The sequence below is a fragment of the Coenobita brevimanus genome, chromosome 99, assembly GCF_032717465.1.
Source record: "Coenobita brevimanus isolate Jiangsu-jjx chromosome 99, ASM3271746v2, whole genome shotgun sequence".
Lineage (NCBI taxonomy): Eukaryota > Metazoa > Arthropoda > Malacostraca > Decapoda > Coenobitidae > Coenobita > Coenobita brevimanus.
The window spans coordinates 183359-208477 of record NC_137052.1 but is presented as its reverse complement, the minus strand read 5'-3'; the positions used below and the strand labels follow the sequence as shown (position 1 = coordinate 208477).

At 41.0% G+C, this 25119-nt stretch overlaps 1 protein-coding gene across 1 annotated transcript; it reads left to right on the top strand.

Annotated features, from left to right (window-relative positions):
* LOC145414395 (cyclic AMP-dependent transcription factor ATF-2-like) lies at nt 1-23165 on the top strand. Its single transcript, XM_080283933.1, has 14 exons — nt 1-58; nt 1039-1153; nt 4121-4254; nt 5946-6136; nt 6866-7015; nt 8459-8653; nt 12264-12420; nt 13127-13264; nt 14605-14729; nt 15507-15697; nt 18285-18577; nt 19459-19568; nt 20730-20748; nt 22824-23165. The coding sequence occupies exons 1-14, from the start codon at nt 8-10 to the stop codon at nt 23031-23033; spliced, it is 2079 nt and encodes a 692-aa protein (XP_080140059.1). The 5' UTR covers nt 1-7; the 3' UTR covers nt 23034-23165.
* Nucleotides 23166-25119: the final 1954 nt, after the last annotated feature.

The window sequence follows — 25119 nt, the reverse complement described above, 5'->3', positions numbered from 1 at the left end:
TCCAATCATGGCGGAGGTCGACAAACCCTTTGGTTGCCCTCAGCCTGGTTGTGGCATGGTCAGTAGTCTCTGTCTGTCTTTCTGTCTGTCTGTCTCTGTCTCTCTCTCTCTCTGTCTCTCTCTCTCTCTTTCTCTCTCTTTCCTTTCCTTTCCTTTCCTTTCCTCTCCTCTCTGTCATTTTTCTCAGTTACACCTGTACCTCTATGCAACCCTTTTAACATGTTCCTCATCTATCAGTACTTCACTCTTTGTGTCATTTTCTGTATCGCCCCATGTATTAGTGGTAAGTTGGGTTAAGTTGATGACAGTGAATTAATATCTCCATGTCCCATACCCACAGATTTTCACCATTGAAGGCATGACATTTACATTCCACCTTTTGTACGAGGGGCGTTCAAAAAGTTTTGGCAACAGGGTAATAAAAGCAAAATTAATAGAGATACACATTTATTGAAGTTCACACTCCTTCAACATACTCTCCTCTAAGGTTTAGACATTTCTGGAGCCGTGTCATCCACTTAACAAAGCACTCCCAGTACTCAGAAACAGGTGTACTCTTCAGTTCTGAATTTATCATCCTGGCAAGGTCCTGTTCCCTTTGAAAATTGATTCCAGCAAGTTTTTCTGACAACTTAGGGGCACCGTGTGACTTTTGGCTATTCCCTAAGTTGTCAGAAAAACTTGCTGGAATCAATTTTCAAAGGGAACAGGACCTTGCCAGGAGGATAAATTCAGAACTGAAGAGTACACCTGTTTCTGAGTACTCGGAGTGCTTTGTTAAGTGGATGACACGGCTCCAGAAGTGTGTAAACCTTAGAGGAGAGTATGTTGAAGGAGTGTGAAGTTCAATAAAAGTGTATCTGTATTAATTTTGCTTTTATTACCCTGTTGCCAAAACTTTTTGAACGCCCCTCGTATTTGTTAGATACAGGGTTATGATGATGATGATGATGATGGTGATGATGAGGATGGTTGTGGTGATGGTGAGGACTGGATTGGATGATGATGATGATATTTCTGCTTGCTAATGCTCCTCAGAGGTTCACCAACGAGGACCACCTGACAGTGCATAGGCGTCGACATGAGATGCAGCTCTCAGTCAGCGGTGACCACCACACTCCCTCTCTAGTCAAGCATCACGGATTCATCATAGGTGAAACGCCCAACTCCAGGTTCACTGCTGTATTATAAGTGGCATAGGAGGCTTGATATTACTTTTTCCTTTGTGATTTATGTGGCATATTGGACTCTAATATTCATTCCTATGCTGTTAGTATCAGTTTTTAAATCCAAAATGCTTGGGTTCAAAGGCTTGACAGAAATTTGAATATTTTGAAAAACAGAATAGTGGTTGGTAAGTATGAAACGTTAGGTAAAATATAGCCTGCAATACCATTAGTAGTGCTCTAAGTGCAATTAAATACTGTGTATTAGTAACAAAATGTATGTTATTATACTTGTCTACAAATAAACTTTTACAGATGTGTATTCATTGTGTGTGAGGAAATGATATCAACACTCTTCCCTATTGCATGAAAAATATTTTGGAAAGTGGTGGTTTTTGTAATTTGGATGTTTGAATTTGGGGGATTGTACCATATTAACATAGTCACACTCCCTCTCTAGTCAAGTACAGGTCTCCCTCGTTTTACGACTGGTATGCGTTCCTAGAAAGGCAATCGTAAACCGAAATATCGTAAAGCGAAATTAAGGTTTAATGGGAAAAATAGGGATGCGTTCCTGGAATCATGTATAAGGAACTCAAGACCCATACAAGTGATCTAATATGCAATAATAATGGTGATGTTGTATGTATTGTAGTGCATCTGAATCACATATGTATGTACATTTGCAAACATAAAGACATGAAATAGCAAAAACAACATGAAATACAGCTGTACTGTTATGTACCCTCCTACTGTACTGTAGCTCTGTCCACCCTTAGTCAGTCCCCCTCGAGGCTGGAGGACGTAATGCCTTAATGTCTCCTCCGATGCTAGGAGACATCCTGGGCCAAAGCCCATCACTCGTCAACACGAGGTGGAGAGGGAGGAAGCAGGGGTGGTGGAGGTTTGGGTGGCAGGGGTGCATGAATCAGGAGAATGAGAGGTGGTGGAGGTGGAGGTTTGGGCGGGGATGCCATGCAACTCTTAGCTGATCTGCCTGTGAGCACGGGATCTCCACATGTCCAATCAAAAATGCAAGGGAGCTCAATTGTAAAATGAACCCCTGGTACTAAAGAATAAGGATCTTAAATGCGAAATATCGTAAAACGATACAAAGTAAAACGAGGGAGACCTGTACCATGGATTCATCATGGGTGAGATTCCCAGCTCCAGATTCAGTGCCAGATTTTAGGTGGCATAGAAGGATTCTAATTGTTTGTTCGTAGCCAGATGCCTTAATCCCATTGGGGATGAGCACAAAGAAATAGTCTCCATGTCATCGGCCATGAGGCTATTCTTCTACCATCTCACATCACTTATACATATACAGTACCTCTCCACTTCCTTTTTAGTTACTTATTTTGGATATTACACCTTAACATTCTCTCTTATGTTCATCATCATCGCCATGTGTTATTTATCATCATCTTAGATGCTTTGCTTCCACCAGGAAACTCCAAAGCAAGGAATGGTTGTGACAGAAATGCTTCTAGGTTATGTTATCCTCAGACACTTCTCACTCTCTTAGGCTCTTCGTTTCACCAATATGCTGCTCCACTCTGTACTACATAAGGTCTGCCACTATCAGCACTAACTTTGCATACACTTTCACAAAGTTACTTTGGTACCCTATCCCTATGCATTCTTTGTATACTGTATGTCCATACCATCTCAGTGCATTTCTTTGTATCTACTCAGTAATGCAACATCTCACTCTCGTTCCTTCCTCAATTCCATAACACCCATAAGTTTCAGTATTACTTACATTCTCCATCTGCCTCCCATCAGCACCTGTTCTAAGAAATCACTTCAGCAGTTTGCAACCTAAACAGTTCTTTCTCTTTCACTGCCCAGGTTTCATTCTTGTTTGAGTGTCACTAATAAAGCGCTTTTACGCAGGCTTCTCTAAACTTCGTAGTAACAACCCTGCCCTTCAAAAATCAACTGAGCCCTTCAGTTACACTTCTCTGGTGAAGTGATCTCTCGTTTACATCACCCATCATTTTGCCATATTTACACAATACATTATAGCTCACAGATATTTAAAAATATCAACCTTCTCAAGCATTTCACCTCCTGTTTTGTTTATATTATTTTATTGTCATAGTTTGCATCAGTAACATATAAGAGGATGCTGAGGTGTAATATGCATGGGAGTTTTGCTCATTGAAATTGGTAAACTTTGGTTAGTTATCTCAGTGTTAATTTTTTACTGGCTTTCTGGACCCTACCTCATTTTTACTTGGGGTGGGAAAGCAGGTCTGGATGATGATGACAAATGCAAAGTAAATCAGTAAGGAAGAATTGCACAATTCTCTAAAGCCACTTACAACACTGACCTCACAGACAAACTTACTGCCATTTCCTCTTGTTACTGTGAGATGTGTTACAAGAAGAGCAAGGTGAAATCAGAATCTTCTCATTTCATTTGTTCATTTGGCAAAAATAAATGTTCGACCATGTCAGCACCAAATACTGTCTGGTGCAGGCTTGAGTTTTGCATCACTGTAACATAGGTTATAGAAATTCTTGCCTGCACCCACCCACATACATTGGGGCCACTTCTGTAGGTTACCGTGCTACAAGTGCTACAAAACTCCCACCAGCATCAGCAAGCATTTGTCATGGATACAGCCTTAGTTATGTTCGTATTTTTCATTGATTAGTATGCCATCCACAATTTTGACTTCTTCAGTCCATGGATAGATTTTTCATTTTAGATACGGCCACCCCTCTCGGGATTAAGGCATCTGGTAATAGATAGATAGATATCTCATGACATTTTTACTTACTGTTAGCCTAAGAAAGGTCAGGTACTGTTTTAGGAAACCCCTTCAGTATGAGAGGCCCTTCTTAAATTTAAAAGAATTGTTTTGCAGTGTAGTAACTAGAATAAGCTAAAGGGATGTCAGCTGGATTCAATGTTAACAAATTTGCGTTGTCTCTTTTTGCAGACCAGACGCCAACCCCCACCAGATTCCTGCGTCAGTGTGAGGAGGTTGGCCTCTTTCAGGAGATCTCACTCAACCCCTTCGATGAACAGTTCAGACGTGCCTCACTCCTCAGGTCACATCACTCTGTTACTGAGGTGAGTTTTATTTTTTATTTTTCCATTTTTAAAACTCAAGGCATATGGTATATTTGATTGCCCATTCTCTGAGGCTCGGCATCAGCAGGGAGGGAAAGTGAGTGGAGGGGAAAGAGAGAAGGTAAGGGGTAAGTGAGAGGAAATACCACCATCATCGCATGATGACTAGTGGTAGGTGGGGGCACTCACCATTCACTCACTCAATGTAGTACTGCTCCTGGGTGGCTGCCCTTTCTTCTCTTCCTTCCTTCTTTCCTTCCTCCCTCTTCTGTCTTTCTTTCTTTCATTCTTTCCTCTTCCTTCTGTCTATGGGGGATTCTACACTGAGTGACGAGCCAAATGGTTTCCTGTACATCAGGAAACCATTTACTATGCTGGGTGGTAACCATATAACCAAATTATGTCGCTTGATGGTTTAGTGGGTAATTAAGGCACTCCTATTGGATTGAGCCTATGCAGGTTTATATCCAAGGGGTGGTTGGAGTGGTTGGAGTTTATTGCTCATGTAATGCCACTCAGGGATGAGTGTGGCTGATCACTCCCATTTTAAATGTCAGGACCAGTTTGCTTAGTTCTGGGCTCCTACACTTCTCATGTGGCAACACTGGATTAGATGATGATGATGATTACATGATGACCAACAACCTCCCCCTGTATGCCTTATGTTTTCACATGTCACCACTTCAGCACTTATGTTCATATTGCATGTATGCTTGGACCATCTCATTCTAATTGTGATGGCATTAACAGGAGTGTTTATATGATTAAGGCATTCCAGTCGGATGGATCCTGTAGAGGTTTATATACAGGGGGTGGTTGGGATTTATTGCTCACCTTATGCCACTCAGGGATGGGTGAGGCTGATCACTTTCATCTTAAATATCAGGACCAACTTGCCTAGCCTTGGGCTCCTATGCCTCTCATGGGGCAACACTGGATTAGATGATGATGGTGATGATGATGATGATGATGATGATGACATATCAGTGTGTCTTGTGGAAGATCATTACAGTCTGTTTTAATGAACCTTATAGAATCATGCTGGTCCTTCCCCAGTTTGGGATTGAACTTGGGTAATTTCAAACAACAGTTGGTCCAAGAACAAGAGAAAGTACATTTTCTAATGCCAAAAGTTGTCATATGTATTAGGAGGAGGCTGTAGCACGAGCCAAACAGGGTGGTACTCCCAAGGGGAATGGGAATGCTGGTGATAGGGAGAGCTGGAGCTCCTGTTTCTCTAGCCATCTAACCAATGTAGCCATCCCCCTTTGCTGACCTTTCCAGTGTGACAGTAACATGGAGAGTAGACCAGCATGCTCTCCCAGACATTTCCTCAAACTATCTTATGCACTACACTTGCACTTTACATTTCACACAACGCATCCCACTACATTACAGGGGTTAGCGCCAGCAAGGGCATGTGGCCAGAAACTTTGTCCCCACTACCTAGTGGTGGACTTCTGGGGGGAGGCTTGACGGGGGTTCTGCTGGCATAGATCATGGGTCCAGGGCGAGATGGGGCTTGAGCCTGCAGTCTACTGAGTTCACATTTCAGATGAACCCGGGGCTATAACTACTACAACCACTACCACCACGACCACCATTACTACTACTAGTACTACTAGCTATTACTGCTACCACCACTACCATGTTTTGTTTTACCATACTGAGTTTAATCTTGGCCTGCACAGTCCCTCAGCGGCAGTGGTAATAATTGTGAGAGCCTGGACACCCCTCGAGTGCTGCCTCCGGTGGACTCTGACCAGACCATCTCCTCTACGTCACGTGATGACCTGGGAACTGTCCCGTTGCCGCCTGTCCCGCCCCATAGCTCCCCCACTCCCCCGCCCCACCTCACATCTCGTCCTAACTCAGGATGCAGGTAAGATGCAGTCGGGATTTCAGGGGCTTGTATGAAGAGTGAAGGAGTGTGTTGCCCTCATCCACAGGCCATGCTGTTGGTTAGTTCTCCCTCTATTGTGGTTTTCTCTTTTTTTTCTTTCTGGCTCTACCTTACCCCAGCCATGGATAGGAAAAAGAGGTCAAGATGATCATAATTGATTTATAGTTTATTTTTTTTATATGCCTGACTCTGTGTCTCAACTTGATAGACGATTCCCAGAGGTCTGACAGTGTTTCCCCACGCAACACTTTCACGCACTTCCTTGTAGCTTATGTGCCAGTACCCACTGGTGACAGCATACATGTTAGAGTCTGTTTGGTTGAGACCTGGTGTGATGGTATTAGCAGGGATGTTCTAGGACATGTTGGTGGGTCTTATGGAATATCAATATAATCTTTTTAAACAAAGTAACCTGTTTTACCACATACACAAATAAAGTGGTTAAATCCAGATCATGGAGTGTTTGTTTTGTTGGGATATGTATCATGTTCAGAAAGAAGTCCCATGTAGAGTTGAATTCACAAGTCCTTGGTACAGTGGATAGCACATTGTGTAGAATTGACAAAAGTATTACATTAGTTTCTGTTAGTCATAATACTCTTAACTGAATGGCCTGAAACTACCTCTGTATAGTCTTTATTAGGTGTGACTGCACAACCAAGCTTAATTATTACCCTCCAGAAATGCGATGGAAAACTTACTTTTCAGAAATGAGGACGGGGGGTCAGGGAATGTGAAGGAGGAGGGTGAGGGTGGTGTGACAGGAGGGAGACTGTCATTGAATGTGGCATCAGCAGCAGAGGCGGCACAACACACATCATCTGTTATATCAACACCCACACCCGTCATTACTGCTGGGTAAGTTTACTTATCATTAGCAAGAAAATACAATGAAGGATAAAAGTTTGCTGCGTCCATTGTATCTGCTTCACTTTAGGACATTTCTGCCACTTTTGTACCTGACACAACACACCACTCTGATTTCCATTCACATTTTCCTCCAATCCATATCCCTTCTAGCCTGGTTCCTCACAGAAACCCAAATCTCTCCTTCGACTGACATATCCCCATTTTGTTTTCCTGGTTACCATCTCCTGACAAACTTCTGTAACAAGGGTGGCACCTGGTGTTCTATCAGAATTTGCAGTTGACACTTTTTAACTTCACTTCAGCTAATTTTGATTATTCAGTAAGTAAATTAAATTATATAAATATTACCAAATATATCCGTGTAGTTTATTGCTTCCCCAATGCTTCTTCAGAACCCAGCATATTTGACTCCATATTCACACAGTTGACTAACGTTAACCTCACCTTACCACTGAAATGACCATATTGGGTGATTTTAACATCCATAATGTGGATTGGTTATTGCATTCTTCCAGGACTGATGATACTGGTCTAGGATACAAGCTATTTGCAGAATCGTTTAATTTCTGGCAATTGGTAAAACAACCAGCCAGAATATCAGATGATCCTGACCATAACAGCTATCTGGTGGACCTATTCCTGACAACTAATCCAGGTCAATACAGGCTTGAAGTACTGTCACCACTTGGATCCTCCGACCAGAATCTCATCAAAGTCTCGTTAGTTAGTTGCCCCAAACCTCCTCATTCTGAACCAGTCAGGATGACCAGATGGCACTTTGATAGGGCAGACTGGGGTGGATTCAGAAATTAGGCTGTCTTGCAGGTATTCCATGGCAGTCTTTCTTCTTCATTGACATCAGTTCTACGCAGTCCCACATTACTGATTTAATACAAGCTTGTATGGAATTGTTCACACCCAGTCAGCAGTTTGCTAAAAGATACAACTCCCCAAAATGGTTTGACAGCAATTGTGCCAGAGCAATGAATCAAAAGTCCCTAGCATAAAAATTTTACTTCAAGTCAAAATCATCTGAGTCACTCAGTCAATTTAAAATTGCATCAGTGAGGTTGCCGTTCAAGTGCCATTACACATCATTTGAAATTTCCCAGATATGGCTGGAAGGCTTTCAGTTATATACCAATACCAGGTGTGTAGGCTGCTTATTTACCCCATAAATGTTCTGGACCTTAGTAATGTAGCCATAGTCCTGTACACCTTGCTATCAGTAATGTTGGGAAATAATTGTTTGTTATTGAAATGCATAAATAATCTGTAAGAACCTTTTCAAACAGTAATACCTTTTAGAGGTCAGAATTACCATTACAAAAAGTAGGTCTGGTTAGATATCATTTTTAGGTGGGAAATAGATTAGAGCTGATGATGATGATGATGATGATGATGAATTATTATACTGCTTGTCACTTGCAGGCCTTCAGTTACTCAGTCACTAGGGTTGGTTGATGGAGGTAGTGGTATTAAGGGCAGTAGTGGGGGTCAGTGTTGTTCTCCATCACAACACCTGCCCCCCACCTCTGCCACACTGTGTGCCACCACCACCGCCACCACCGCCAATACCACAGTGCCACCTTCACCCAGCGCCACTGTACTACAGCTGCTACTCAGGTCAGGTTACGGTATCTTATATTTTTAGCCTTTCCATTAACCCCTTCAATATGATGATTTTTTTTTGTTTTTCCCTGCTGCTTCCAGACGGTTGTATTCAGCTTATTAGGGCCTCTTTATAGTGAAAGGATGAATGAAGGCTGTATTTAACCTTTAGTTCATAAAGTCATTCCTTAGCTATATAAAAGTTTTTGAGCACAGTTAACTAAGAACTACATAATCAGAGTGAAAGATTGGCTGTGGTACTATGCTTAGTTTTGCTCTTCTTCATATCTAAGGTGTACACTATAATTGGTTTGTGTATGCCTGTTGGAACTGGGCTAAAAATGAGTCTGTTCAGTTATTAGTAAAATCAATCTTCCAACCAGACTGCACTTGACCATCAGATGAGCTGTAAAGAGCTTAGAATCTTTTATCAAGTTAGAACAAATGTGCTATAGGTAGATAGCTGTTTTTTGTTTTTTAATGCCAAAAATCTGTGGTTGTAAGCTTGCAAAAGTTGCTTTTTCCAAAGGATAGTGAACAAAAATGGGAAAAAAAATGTGTTACTTTCAAGAGATCCAGATACATATGTTTGAAAGGCAGGCAGTCTTTAGGAGAGTGAAATTCTGTTTGAGGAAGACAGTTCCAGAGCTGTTTATATGAAGGACTGAGAGCAACATTTAACTGTTTCATTGGAGTTGAACAGAAAGGGATGAGATTGCCTTTCATGGACCTTAGGAGGTACAGGTACTACTTTAACCCTAGAACGCAAACTTCGGGTCTGAGACACCAAACCCATGTTGATCAGGTGATCACTCCGTGGGTATGGGTGCAGGCTGGCTGCCCACTCCAGTACCTTCCTCCCTTGTGTTGCTCTTGTAGGGGAAGGTCATGTCTTTCTGCTCTCTCCACATGTTTTTCAATAGGCCTATTTTTGGTGTCACAGACCCGACGTTTGTAATTAAGTATGTATATATGTGTTCGTGATTTTAGTGATTATTGCTCTCCAGAGTGACTGTTATAGTGAAATTATGAAATCTAGAGATGATAAATGTTACTGATGACCTTTGTTTCTTTGCAGATATTGAATAATCTTTTCCAGAGGTATAGCCTTATGGAGGAAGAAACATCATTTATTGTGCATTTACAGGTGTAAATAATCATAAAAAAATATTATTCATTCCATGGATGTCCATTTATGACACTGAAAAAACTAAGTAATGATGCTTTGGAAAATAGTCAGTAAAAAAAAAAAAAAAAAAAAAAAATCGGGATGAAATCAAGGGTTATAGCCTTAGGGAGGAATAAACATCACTTATTGTGCCATACAGGTGTAAATAATCATTAAAAAATATTATGCATTCCATGGATGTCCATTTATGACTGAAAGAAAAATGTAATGATTCTTTGGAAAGTAGTATTTTTTTTTTTTTAATCAGGTTGGAAATCAAGGGGTATAGCCTTAGGGGGGAATAAAAATCATGTAGTGTGCATTTATAGGGGTACATAACTAGAAAAGAAATTATTATTGCATGTACATTATTTTTTGACTCTTAAAATAATACCCATTTTTTGTCAATCTCCATTACAATGAGCAGTTGTGCCAGATGTTGTGCCTGCCCCAGCTGATGGTCCAGGAACCTGGGAGATTGTGAGCATAAGGACAAGTCCTTAGCTTTCATTTAACAAGTTTATCGTTTAGTAATCTTTGAATATGTAATAATTTTTGCCATTTGCTCTCACCATCCACTCACTCGATGTAGTGCTGCTGTTGGGTGTCTGCCCTTTCCTCTTCTCCATCCTTCTGTCCTTCCATCCTCTTCTGTCTTCCTTGCCTTCATTTTTTCCTTGTCCTTCTGCCTACGGGTAACTTTACACTCCCTCTTCAGGCTTGTTTCCTTCATTCTTTCCTCTTCCTTCTGCCTGTGGGTGACTCTACACTGAGTGACAAGCCAAATAGTTTCCTGTACACCAGGAAACCATTTACTACGCTGGGTGGTAACCATATAATCAAATTTTGGTACCTGGTGGTTTAGTGGGTAATTATTACGCTCCAATCGGATTGAGCCTGTGAAGGTTTATATCCGAGGTGTGGTTGGGGTTTATTGCTCATGTAATGCCACTCAGGGATGAGTGAGGCTGGTCACTCTCATCTTAACTGTCAGGACCAACTTGCCTAGCCCCGGGTTCCTTCGCTTCTCTGTGGGGCGATATAGGATTGGATGATGATGATAGTTTTTTTTTTTTAAGTCACCCCAGAAGTGTCAAGTTTTCTTTTGATTATGGTATTTGGGTGATGAAAATAAAGTAAAAAGGGTATATTTTCCGTGTGTATTTTTGGATATATAAGATTTTGATTACAGATATGGTTTTTAATTTTTCGAAAAATGGGCCTGTCACACTTGACGTTTGTGTTAAGTGGAGTAACACAGGACTTTTGTGTTCTAGAGTTAAGAGTGAGGTCTGGTTACAAGTGTGGTAAACTACCTACTCAGTCATTACTGTTTGGCATGAAAAACAACCATAAGTACACATAACACAAAGTCCAATCTAGGACTTTAATGATATTTCAGTTCTTGTTACATATCGTAGATGTCTTTCCCAACAGTTTGCTGCAGTTGTTGGATAGTAATAATCAGCATTGTGCATAGTTGACTTTTGATTAAAAAAAGATGTAATAAAAACAAGATGCTTAAATTGTGTGCACACACATGCCTTTTCCTTTAGTTCCATCAATTCATCCATCCATCATCCAATCTTATGTTGCCTCATGAGGAGCGTAGAAGCCCGGGGCTAGGCAATTTGGTCCAGACATTTAAGATGACATTAAGAGTGACCAGCCTCACTCATCCCTGAGTGGCATTATGTGAACAATAACCCCAACCACCCCTTGGATATAAACCTTCACAGGCTTAATCCAATTGGAGTGCTGTAATTACCCACTAAACCACCAGGTGCCATAATTTGGTTATGTGGTTACCACCCAGCATACTAAATGGTTTCCTGGTGTATAGGAAACCATTAGGCTTGCCACTCAGTGTAGAGTCACCCATAGGCAGAAGGAAGAGGAAAGAATGAAGGAAAGACAGAAGAGGGAGTGTAAAGTCACCCATAGGCAGAAGGATGAGAAAAGAATGAAGTAAAGAAAGACAGAAGAAGAAGGAAGGAATGGAAGGAGGAGAGAAAAGGGCAGACACCCGAGAACAGCACTACATCGAGTGAGTGGATGGTGAGTGCCCCCACCTACCATACACCATCATATTATAAAAAAATAAAATAAACAAGATTAAAACCCAGTAAACTTTACATATTGAGGTCACCACACTAAAGGGAGTAGGACTTGCTTACTTCATAATAGTGTATACTGTGGGGCTGACCAACCTTTGTGCTAGTCGACAGCCCAAGTCATTCCAGCGATCAAAATATGCAGCAGCAGCATCAGTGACTGTGATGGTTATGGTACTGTCACTTCATCAGCATCAGTACTGTACATTATTCCAACAAATTCCAGTGATGTAATTCATGCGACAGTGAATTATTGGAGCCTGAGAGTGGCAAGTGAGAAGCAGGATTAGGATGATGACGAAGATGATGGTGCTGATGATGATGATTTTCTTTCTTGACTCAGACTGCCAAATGGTCAGGCGATACCAGTGGAAATCCCAGCCACTCCTGTAGTGTCTTCCTCCCCTGCCACCACTACCACCACCACGACCACCCAGCCTCCCACCGGCCCATCCACCTCTCTCTCACCCTCTACACAACCTCAGTCTCTCGCCAAGATGGTAAGTGTTTATTGTATTTTTACTCTGTCTTGGTGGTGTCATCTCTAGTATTATATCCATCTGATGCCAAACAGATGTACTCAGCTGTTAGTAAATCACAGGAAACCCTTAAGTGAATACACATCAGATAATTAATGACTGCTAATGACAATTATATTTAGTTCAGACTGAGTAGTTGCAGCCTTAGAGAGTTAATTAGTGGTACAGATAAACCACCTCGCTTCAGAGCTCGTTTTTTACCAATCCCAGAGAGAGACGAGTGCACCTTGGTAGACAACGTTTGGCTGTCATCTTTCTCTGCTTCTGTACTAACACAAACTACAATTCACAGTCCACCATGCCCTAATTGTAGTGCAGACTCTCATACCACTCTGCTCCACTTCTGAAAGACTTCCCATAGCTAAAGAAAATTGTCAGGACAAGCAAGAATAAAATGTGAAATACAACATGTTATCAGATCTGCCTCAAGGTATAGTCAGGATTCCAGGAGACTGAATAGATAAATCAATGAGTCTGTGGCCAATTGTAGAGGGCATGCTGATTAGTTCTTCCTTATTGTGTGTCTCTTTCCTTGCTTTCTGGATCCTGCCTCACCCGATTCTTAGGTGGGAAAAAGAGGTTATGATGATGATGATGATGATGATGAAAAATAGTGTTAAAATTGCAGTGATGATGATGATGATGATGATTTTCTCCATGTCCACAGAGACTGAAGCAGGCCTTAGCATCAAGCAGCACAGCTGCACGTCCTGGTGGAGGAACTCGAGCCTCCAGAGCAAACACTGCTGACCGCATTGCCGAGATGACCAGGACACGGAACTTTAGTGGCACCAGCAGCACAGAGGTTGGTATGAGAGAGAGAGGGAGAGGAAAAAAAAATTGATTGGTCTGTTCAAGATAAAATTTAAGAGTATAAGTGATGGTGTTTGAGAAAAAAAAGATTTGGTTTGCTAAAATTTTAAAGTATATATAGGTGACAGTAAAGTAATAAAAATGTTTGAATAAGGCAGAGACTGGATGAATTTTGATTGTGTGTTTGTGTTTATGTGTTTATTAGTGTGTATGTTTGTGTATTTACCTAGTTTACCTAGTTGTGATATACAGGAAATGAGCTACACTCGAGGGGTCCCATCTCTTTTTAAGTCAAATTTTGTTTTGATCTCGTTTAGGTTTTTAGACTGGACGATCTCTTTGTCTAGGCTGTTCCACAGGTCTGTGCATCTGTGTGGAAAGCTATATTTCTTGATATCCTTCAGACAACTTGGCTTTTTCAGTTTCATTCCATGTCCCCTTGTTACTCTCCCATCCCATACAAACAGATCATTTTTATCAATTTTTTCTAGTCCCATCATGGCCCTGAACACTGCAATCATGTCACCCCTCTCTCTCCTTCTAGGGAAGGCAGGTCCAGCTTTTTCAGTCTCTCTCCATAAGACAGATCTGCCAGGCTGGGGACCATCTTGGTTGCTGTTCTTTGTATTCTCTCGATCTTATTTATACCTTTCTTCTTGCGCGGTGACCACACTACTGCCGCATATTCCAACTTGGGGCGGATCATGGCCACTATCAATTTTTTCATCATTTCCTCATCCATGTAGTGGAATGCCACTTGTATGTTAGTCAAGAGCTTGTACGTCTTTCTAACTATCTTGTTGATGTGTTTTTCCAGTGACAAACTATCCTGGACCAGCACTCCCAAATCTTTCTCTTCTCTCACGTTCTTGGTTGGTTCATTACCCATCATGTAATTCAGTGGTGGTCTCGTGCCACTCTTACCCATTTCCAATATTTTACATTTTTTTGCGTTAAATTTCATTTCCCACATCTGGATCCTATTCAGGTCTTCCTGCAGCATTTTACAGTCTTCCTCGACTTCTACTCTCCTCAAGAACTTTGCATTATCAGCAAACAGACTTGCATAACTGATCATGCCATCTACCATATCGTTTACATAAATCAGGAACATTACTGGCGCTAACACCGATCCCTGTGGGACTCCACTTGTTACTTCCCTCTATCTGGACATCTTTTCCTTATTACTGTCCTCATTTGTGTGTGTGTGTGTGTGTGTGTGTGTTATATGCAGTATTCACTGCTTATTGCATACCTATCAGATAGTCAGTCTGTCAGCTGTTCTCTTTTTATGTATTCATATATATATTCCTCTCTTTCTCTCTTGGCCAGGGTGAGGCGGATGATGAAGGTAATTTGAACACTGTCGGCATCAAGACTGGGGAGAGAAAAAGACGTCACTCCTCAGACAATGAAGATCCTGCTGAGAAGCGCAAAAAGTTCCTGGAAAGAAACAGGTATTATAGTACTGTTATGTTGTAGTGGCTGAGTTGAAGTTTTAATTATTGTGCCATTTCTGCGACGTGGAAATGTTTTGTTTATGACTGCCTCATTGAGGATTAAGACATCTGGCTATAGATAGATAGTTAAGTATGCAGATAGATAAATAGATAGATAGGTATATTTTGCAGTGTCATTGTTGTTGTGACCCCAGATTCATCTGAACTTGAGCTTGGTGGATTTCAGAAAACTCTGCTGAACCATATTCATTTTTTAAAAAATAAATAGGGTTCATCTAACTGTACAGTCATGCTTAAAGTACCAGTTAAGCTACAAAGTGCAAAATAATTAAATGCATATCTTTCCAACTGTTGGTTTAAATGAACGCCTTTTAGGCATGCATCCCTTTATGTTCGTCGAGGTATTATTGAGTGCAGTGGTCAGCCTGCATCACATACCAGTATTATTGAGTGCAGTGGTCAGCCTGCATCACATATTATAGAGTGCAGTGGTCAGCCTGCATCACATACCAGTATTATAGGGTACAGTGGTCAGCCTGCATCACATACCAGTATTATAGAGTGCTGTGGTCAGCCTGCATCACATATTGCACAGTGCTGTGGTCAGTGTGTGTCCCATATTAAAAGAGTGCTAGCAACAGTGATACAGGAAGGTCAGATACATTCCATTTTTGTCATGTGCCTCAGAAATTGTTGGGAAAAAATGGGAGCTTGCATTTTAGCTTACAGTTTGAAGTGTAGGCACACTACCCTTACTCTGTTTACATCTACCAGAGCGGCAGCCATCCGTTGCCGAGAGAAGAAAAAGAAGTGGATTGAAAATTTGTCGCTGAAGTACGATGAGCTGGGGTGCACAAACCAGAAGCTGCAGTCAGAGGTGTCATCACTGCGTTCGGAGGTGGCAACACTCAAGTCCATGTTACTGCAACACAAGGACTGTCCTGTCACCCTCGCCATGCAGGGAGGTATGTGTATTGACATCGGTGTATTTCCTAAGTTGTCACATACAGGATTTAAGCTAAGCTTATGTTGTCCTGTTTCCTTATCTTCCTTTTAGTTGCCTGTTTTGAATACAAGGATGTTCTTTGCTCTCACCATGTCTCCATCTCTTCCAAATGTCAGTGCTTCTGCCTGGATTTTTTTTTAAATTATTATTATTATTATTATTATTTTGGGGGCATATGGAGAGAATGGATGATGAGTGATTGGTGAAAAAGATAACTGGATCAGATGTGAGAGGTGTAAGGCTGAGAGGAGGACCACGAATCGGATGGATGGACAGTGTGAAGTGAGCGTTGGATGCGAGAGGGATGTCTGTTGAGCAAGGGAGAGTGGCTGCACATGATAGAAAAGATTGGAGAGAAATTGTGAATGAATGAGTGATGCTGCCGCCATGGGGGGATATTCTCCTGCATTTGTCTGATCAGCTGATCGGGTCAGGTGCGGGTAAGGGGATGGGTCCATTATGATGTTGCAGGGGTAAACCAGCTCTGCTGTCGGGCTCTGCTGCGGATGTTGCTGACTGCATTGCGCAGTTGACCCTCGTGCGGTGTGGTGAGGTGAGGATCTGTCCCTTCTCCCCCAGGGGCTAAGATGTGAATGAATGTGTTTGAATGGATAAGTAAATTGGAAGTGTGTTGTCCTGTCTCGGCTACCTCCCTTTCTTGGGGGAAGCAGCCTAGGTATATAAACAGACAATTTTTTAAGCATCATTTAGACATTTCCTCATTTTATAACCTCATGCCCTGCCCTCATCTTATACATAAAGGACTTCTCTATCCTCTAACTCATGTAAGCATCACAATCAAGTCTCCTATATCTCCTTCCATTTAAGACTGGTAACTCTTGTTTCTGGTACATCTCCCTATAGGACAACCCCCTCTGGCTTGGTATCAGTCTTAGGGTCATCCTTTGTACCTTCTCCTGTTTATTAATATGTTTCTCAAAATGTGGTTATGTTACCACTCCACCATAAACTCCAGTCTTATCATAGACACTGTTATCTCCATCAACATCTCCTCATCTAAATAAGTAAAAGCCACTTACATTGGCCAGTAGTCTATATGCCCTTCCCTTGATCCTGTTGATAGGCTTCTCTGGTGATAGGTCATCCTGTATGGTCACTCCCAGGTCCTTCTCTTCCATGCCATACAAATCCAAGCAAAGGTCCCTCTCTTCTTTTGCTATACAATCCACCCTCTCTCCATTCTGTATTCTTAGCTTGGCCTGGAATCAGTAAGAATAAACCAATAAAATATATCGCATGATTCATTGGGGTTGTGGTACATTTTTAGCAGTCTCTAATGATAGTTGTCATGCTTTTGTGTGTGTGTGTGTGTGTGTTTGTGTGTGTGTGCGCATGTACATGTGTGTGTGTGTTTTTCTTTATCTAACTCCCCTCATTTATGATAGTATGGACAGCATGAGGATGATAATGGTAATAAGTAATACAGTAGTAGTAGCCTAAGTGATACAGGGCTCTTGCTAAATGCCAATGGTTGGGAGCCATTTGGCTCCTAAGGTTTCAGATATATGAGCCAAATTAATTTTTAGTAGCCAAACTGACTACGAGCCGAAATATTTTATGAGCAATATATTTATTTATATACACATTGTGATGATTAGAATCATATAATGAGGTTTTAAACATTCACAGTGGCGACAAGGAAAGACTTAATAATGGATCACAATGTGCTTTTTTTTTTCTTTTAAGTGAGATTTACTTATTTCCAGCCACACCTTACTCTAGCCACAGAGCTAGCTCCAGCCCCACCTCCAGCACATAACATGTCTTCCAAATGACAAAACTCTTCAACACACTCAAGAGACTCGCCAGCAAAATCAATCCTTTCACACCTGACAATCTCCACCTGCTCTCCCCAACATGCCACTCACATGAAATCAGCATTATCTCACAGTTTACCTCCAATACCACTACATCTCTTATGCACCCACTTATCACAGACACTGCACAAGATGCAGTTACTTCCCACTCCCTAGGGCAGATCACACACGGCCACTCTCCCTCTTCTCTGACAGTACTGCCGCAAGCCTTAAATACTATCGCTTTTGTTTTATCTGCATTTGCTCTTAAACCTTGTGTCCCATACCATCTCTCCACTTCCTAAATCTTTCCTCTACCTCCCTTTCATTCTCTACAATCAACATTATACAGTATCTGAAGTCATGTGAGAGGGCTTCAGGTATCATGATAAACAACAAGGGGCCCAAAACTGACCCTGATGCACAGCAACTTTCACGGAAAACTATAAACTCAAAAATCTCCATTCACCCTTACCTTGATTCGAACACCCGCACACACATGGCCATAACCACCCTAACCAGCCACTCCTTGATCCTAAAATTTCTCATTGCCCACTTCACCACCTCTCTAGGGACTCTGTCAGAGGCCTTCTCCAGATCAAGTGTAGAAGATTAATATGTAAAATACTAAATAAGTAACTAAGGAAAAGGTACCACAGTGACTCCAATGCTACCAAGAATAAAGCCATTATTGTGGTTAACCTACGATAATTTTATTCCCTTTTTCAGATGGTTTCTTTGATGGAATGAATAGTGGAGGATGTGAGGAGGCCCCTTCCTCAGTGCCTGCCATCCCTATCCTGGGCCCTCCTCCTCCCTCCTCCCCCTCCCCGGGCAACAAGCCTCGCACTCGCTCCCTCTCCCTCCCCTCCATCCCCTCCTCCACAGCCACTAGTAAGGTAGATCCACTGCTTCCTGTAAATCTCTCGTCCTCCTCATCCTGTTCCTCCACTTCGTCCTGCTATGTGCCACTGCTGCAGTCCTCAGCCAACACTGCCACTTCAGTCTCATCCTCGACAAAAGTAAGTTAAATCCTCTCATGGTAAGTCATCTCTCCCTTTTTATTTTGGTTCAAACATTAGGCAGTTTTAGTCAGTGGTGAGTTGTAGGATCTAAGAGAGTGTAGTTGTGACTCTTCCACAGGCATAACTTTGCATGAACCTGATATGCTTCTCATTTCAGTCGTATCTTCTACAAAAGTAAGTTAATTCTCTTATGGCTGTGTAAATTACACTACAGTGAGTCCTTCTTATAAGACAGGACTGTGTCTGGTATCACATATTTTTCTGTACAGTTGATGCGGTATCATTAATTGGGAAAACTGCTGAATCAGCTGTATGAATACTGTAATGGAGGTAAAAGTGGGAATGGATTTTTTAAAATTTCATTATTCATTTTAATATATAGGCAACAAAGCTCTAAACATATTTGTAAGTAGCACCAGTTAGATACTTCATTGGCATGGATGGTAGAAGTGTGAGGTTGAATTTTTTTATACCTTAACAATTAGTTTTGCACAGTAAACCTTATCATTCATTTGTATGCTGTTATTCATTTTTATATCAAAATGGACTGTGTAAATAATATACAAGACTATATTAACATACCAGATATGAAAGTAAACTGGTAAGGAAGTGATGTTATAGTCCTCTCACTCTAACTTGGGCCAGAGTTTCGTTCTATTGCCGCTTATTTCTTGTACTTCATTGGTAGAAGAAGACAGTGCTATGCCTGTGCATCTTTTCCATAGCACTTCTTTAGGACTAGCACCATTCTAGTCTTTGTTGCTAAACCTCAACATTCAAGATGGAGAGATGGCAATTTTTGGCCAAGTTATAATGAAAAGAAGATAGTAAGGTTGTTACCGGCATGTGAATCCCGTCCCTGGTATCCTTCCCTGCAGGCAGCCATCATCCCCGTGAGCCACACAGTGACCAGTTACCTCAGCCCACAGCACCAGCACCATACCCGCCTGGGGGACGTGGTTAAGCTGCCCTCCACACACCACACACTGCCATCACCATCATCATCATCACATATCATCATCCCAGGCTCATCTCCCTCCCCAGTAAGTCACCAGAGAGCTTTTTAAACCATTCAGCCTGAGTGCATTGCTTCTACATCTTTTTTTGGTGCTATCAGACAATTTTTTTTTCTTCCCAACATAGGGGAGGTAGTTTACTACCTGTTGCAAACCACACACTGCCATCACCATCATCAGCCTGTATGATCATTGCAGGCTCATCGTCCCCCTCAGTAACTCAACAACGTACTGTTTAAAACCATCAACCAGAGTACATCATATTTGTTTAATTTTTTCTGCTGTCACATGTTTGTTTAATTTCCCATATAAATAAAACAGGCATGCTGTTTTGCTGTTTAGACAAGTTTTGTATTCACTCAGCATGGGGAAGGGGGTCCAACTGCCTCCTGCCCACTCACTACACACTACCATAATCATCACCATCACCATGCTTCATCCTCCCTGGCCCATCACCTTAACTGGCAAGTACAGTAGAACCTCTCTCATTCGGACTATATGGGGGGAAGGGTTGTCCGAATTAGCAGATTGTCCGGACCATCAGGGTAATCTCCAGTTCATACCAAAAACTATCTACATATGGTATGTTTGTTAATTATTAACATATGTGGCATATGTCAACCCTACGTAACTGCAAAAGGTGAAAGGATACTAACATAACAAAACTAATCATGTACGATAGTTTTGTATTGCATGATTTACAGGTAAGGCCATGACAAGAAACTAGCCTACATTTTAAATTGTAGTAAGTGACTAAGGCCTGTGTAGGCAAAAAAATAAATTAACTAATTAACTGTAATATTTGGAATAAAAATAAAACTTATGTAGGCAAAAAATACATTGTCATCTTTGGCATACTGATAACGCCCATATGGGCAAGAAGCTAATGTTTGATGTACAAGTAAGGCACATTTAAGTACAAAAAATAACCTATAGTAATCATTAAACACTGCAGAATATTCTGACCCATTTTTGTGTAAGCAAACTCCTCCTTTTAACACCTTTATTCATTGCAGAAGCTACACTTGCATTAAGGGGCATGGTAAGGAGGATTAACTTTTGAAACACAGCGTAAAAATATAAATGGTTGGTGAACTAGTTGATGGAACTAATGCTAGCTTGTGTTTAAACAGGCGCCCATGTTGCAACCTAGTGTGATCAGATACTAAACGAATGATGATCGCTTTCGCGCCAATACTGAAAATGACTTTAGAATTACTTTCAACATATTTTTGGAGCTTATTATTTTTAAATTTTGTCCGAATTAACAGAAATCCGGATTAAAGGGGTCCGGACCAAAGAGGTTCTACTGTATTAACATGTTCAGGCACCTACACTCCTGTTCCTCCCAGCCACCACACACTGCCATAATCATCATCATCATCATCATCATCATCACATTTATGGTCAAGTACAGTGTTAACCCTGGAATTGGGACATGTATCTTGTGAGTCAGGCCACAGACTTTTTTCATGTCTTGTTTTTATGCAAATAGGTGATGAATTACCTGACCATGAAGAAGCATCAGGAAAATTTTTAATTTGTTCCCTCCCCCCACCCAGTCCGTGCTGCTCATGTTCAGGAATGTAGCTAGAATTTTACAAATGGGTAGCCAGACCTAGTTTTGGGGTGGCCCAAGGAGGATTCATTAGGAGGTCTAAAGGTGTTGGCCTGAAGTTTGAGATCACTGGAGTGCTCAGGCATATTTCAGGGTGGCCATTGCTACCTGAACCACCCCTCCAGCTATGGCAATGGCCATGTTGTACAGTATTTTTGATTCAGTGATAATCAGAATTTAAATATGAAAACATGCCTTGACATCACTCCAGTAAATATTGAAAAATAATTGGCATGCGTGCAGTCAAGGACATGTTATTTCATCTCATCATGTAAAAGACTGTCAGTTTGTATACAACAAATAAAAATCCTGGAACTTGGTTGCATTATAATCAGACTATAAGAGATACAGTATTATTTGTATATTAGGGATATTAAAACTTCAGCATATTTTCTGTTTAATCAAGGAAGGCTTTTTTTTCTTTTTTTTTACACATAGGAAATTGATACCCCCTCCACCACCACCACAAGCAAGGTGGGAAAACCCAGTGCTGCAGTTTATGGATTAACATTCATGTTTTTACGACATTTCTACTTGCCTTACACTGCCAGCACCATCAGCAGCAGTATCACTGTCCTCATCCTGATTATCATCATCATCATCATCATACCTCATCATCCTTGACTCATCATCATCATCATCATCATCATCATACCTCCTCCTCCTCCTCCTCCTCCTCCTCATCATCATCATCATTGTCATTGTCATCATCCATCATCCATCATCATCACATCTCATCTTCCCCGACTCATCATCATCACTTTAACTGGCAAGTATTAACACCATGGCACCTTTGGCATCTGTTCCCATGCACCACACACACTGCCCTCACCATCATAATGATCATCACACCTCCTGTTACCAGCCTCTGCACCTTCACTGGTAAGCTACCAGAGAGCATGTCTTGTGTTGTATTAGGTATTTTTTCCTTCTGTTTATAAAGATAGATGTTTTGTTGAGAATAAAGGTTATATTGATAATGGGAATAATATTGAATGACCTACACAGGCTCAGTCTGGCTGGAATGCCTCAAATACCCATTAAACCACCAGGTGCTATCGTTTGGTTATATGGTTGCCACCCAGCATAACAAATTGTTTCCTGGTGTACAGGAAACCATTTGGCTTGTCACTTAGTGTAGAGTCACCCATAGACAGAATGAAGAGGAAAAAAAGTAGGAAAGAAAGACAGAAGAGGAAGAGAGGAAAGGGCAGTCACCCACGAGGAGCACTACACCATGATTGGATGGTGATCCCCCCCCCCCACCACTGTATTTTCAATATTATTTTCATTATCATTTTAACCTTTACTTCCAACAAAACATGTACTTCTTTAAACAGAAGAAAAAAATGCCTATTGCAACACAAGACATGCTCTTTGGTAGCTTACCTGTGAAGGTGCAAAATCTGGTAATAGGAGGTGTGATGATGATTATGATGGTGAGGGCAGTGTGTGTGGTGCATGGGAATAGAAGCCACAGGTGCCATGATGTTAATATTCACCAGTGATGATGAGTCAGGGAAGATGAGGTGTGATGATGATGGTGATATTGAGTCAGAGAAAATGATGATGAACGATGACTGCTAACATTGCCAAAATTCTTTTTCAGGTGAGTAAAGTGACTGTGGTTGGAGCGTCTGATGTCCTGACATCCGACCCAGCTGCATCCAAGACTCTAGTAATCAGTGCGCCACCAAATGTCATAGTGGCCACCCCAACGCACCCCACACCACCTCACCTCCTCAACCTCACACTCCACCCCACTGCTACCACCACCCTCCCACACACAACAAACACTGCACCTCGCAAAACACACTAAGATCAATACCTCCACCCCCCTCCCACAACACACCAAACACTGCTCCCACAAAACACACACAGATTAATACCACCACCACCCTCCCACACACACCAGACACTGCTCCCACAAAACATACACGTATTAATACCACCACCACCCTCCCACACGCAACAAACACCACACCACACAAAACATACTAAGTTTAATACCTTTAGCTAGAGGATGTTTATTTTTATTTTATTCTTGCTGATGCTCTGAAATCACTTTTAGTTAAGTAATTTCCCCAGAGTGATGAAGGGTTTAGTAAAGGATATATCTAGCTCTTCCATATTGAAAAGTCTCCGCCATGCTGAATATAAGTGTCAGGAGATAAACAAGAATGAACTTTAAAATATATTATCAGATTCAAAGGGTAAACTTACTCTTGGTGACTTTCAGATCAGAAAGTTTAGCCCCTCCATTTTGAGAGGTCTCTCCAAAGCTGACAAAAGCCAACTGATACATAGAAGTGCATAGCAGTGCGTGGAAAGTACAGATACCAGGAGGCCTTTTGGTTCAATAGGAGGTTATCGTTTGGAAAAATAAGCTAATTCTACTAAGACTAATTGGCATGTAAGAGAAAAAGTGTTAGCAAGAGTAAAATAAAAATGATATCATGGTACTGAAGGGGTTAGTAAGAAATTATATCTAAAAACCCCTTCACCATGAGAAGTCTCCTCAGAGCTGAATAAAACTCCTTCATACTGAAGAGATTATCCCATTAATTTAAAATGATTATCAGGTGGTGATTGTAATCTGATAAAAGAGTGCTGAATCACTACCTTTGGGCCTAACTTGGGATTGCATTCTAAGTGACTTTAAAATATTTCATAACCATTTTTAGCAATTTATTCTTCACATTACACTTCATTATAATCTTGTATGATATTGATGCACACTATATTGATATTAAAGTGATATAAGTAACATGCAAGAGAATGTTAAGGTGTAATATGCAAAATACATAGCTAAGGAAAGGTTTGGCATTACAAAGCTTTGCATGCTGCGTGGAAAAAAAAAAAAATCCCTTGGTCCCCTATTTGTGTAGTAATCTAAGGCATTAGCTGTTTATATAAATAGCTTGTGCTTACTGGAAAGAATCACATAAAACACTAATTGTACAAACATTGTGCAAATGATCACCTCACAGTTCCCGTACATATGAAAACTTCTTGCACCTTTGAAAAAACTCACCAAAGGGAGCTGTCAGCAATCATACCTGAAAAGTGCACTGATTAGCTCTGAAAAGTACTGTACAGTAATTAATGTAATGTTTTTAATTTTCAGAGATTAAGATAACCAGGTTGTTAAAACAGATAACTTAGTATTATAAGTTTATTTCAAATAGCAAATGTGTGCGGGTGTACCTTGCTTTAAGGTAAGGGTTTCAGTCTATGAAAAAATAACTTTAAGCAAAATATTAATAAAAGCTCCATATTCCATAGATGTACTGTACATGGTAATGGTGGTAGGGAAGGCTAGATGTTATTGCTTTCCAAATACACAGTTTGTTGTTAAAGCATACCTATGTTTTAAGATGGGGATGCAGGGTTTAAATGATTAGTTAACGATTTTTTGCTCTGCAGCAGGTGTTATTGGCAATAAAAAACTATTGTATAACTAAAAATTGGGCATCACAGCAATTGTGTAAGTGAAAAGAGAATTGTAAAATAAAAAACGTCCTAAATTCTTGTTCATCATGTAAGTGAATGATCATATACAGGTGTACCCCAGTTTAATGATGCAATTGGTTAGGTAATAACCCATCGTTAGCCGAGGTATCGTATATCGGGGTATATTTAACATGTAAAGTAATGGGATGTGTTTTTTCATCCTTGGGTTTCTCCCAGCCAAGTCCAAAAACCACCCAAATGAGCCCCAAAACAGGTTTAAAGCCAGTTTAAATGGCCTAACAGCCATAAAAGCTTAACACCTGTAAATAACTCTCTAAAGCCATCCATCCATCCATCCCTCCATCATCCAATCCTACATTGCTCCATGAAGGGTGTAGGAGCCCAGGGCTTGGCAAGTTGGTCCTGACATTTAAGATGAGAGTGACCAGCCT

What these genes read in the sequence shown, in the direction of transcription:
- LOC145414395 (XM_080283933.1), top strand. Translation starts at nt 8, where the DNA reads ATGGCGGAGGTCGACAAACCCTTTGGTTGCCCTCAGCCTGGTTGTGGC. An exon ending in CTCAGCCTGGTTGTGGCATG is followed by an intron (nt 59 to 1,038) that starts GTCAGTAGTCTC and finishes AATGCTCCTCAG; the next exon opens with AGGTTCACCAACGAGGACCA. An exon ending in GCATCACGGATTCATCATAG is followed by an intron (nt 1,154 to 4,120) that starts GTGAAACGCCCA and finishes CTCTTTTTGCAG; the next exon opens with ACCAGACGCCAACCCCCACC.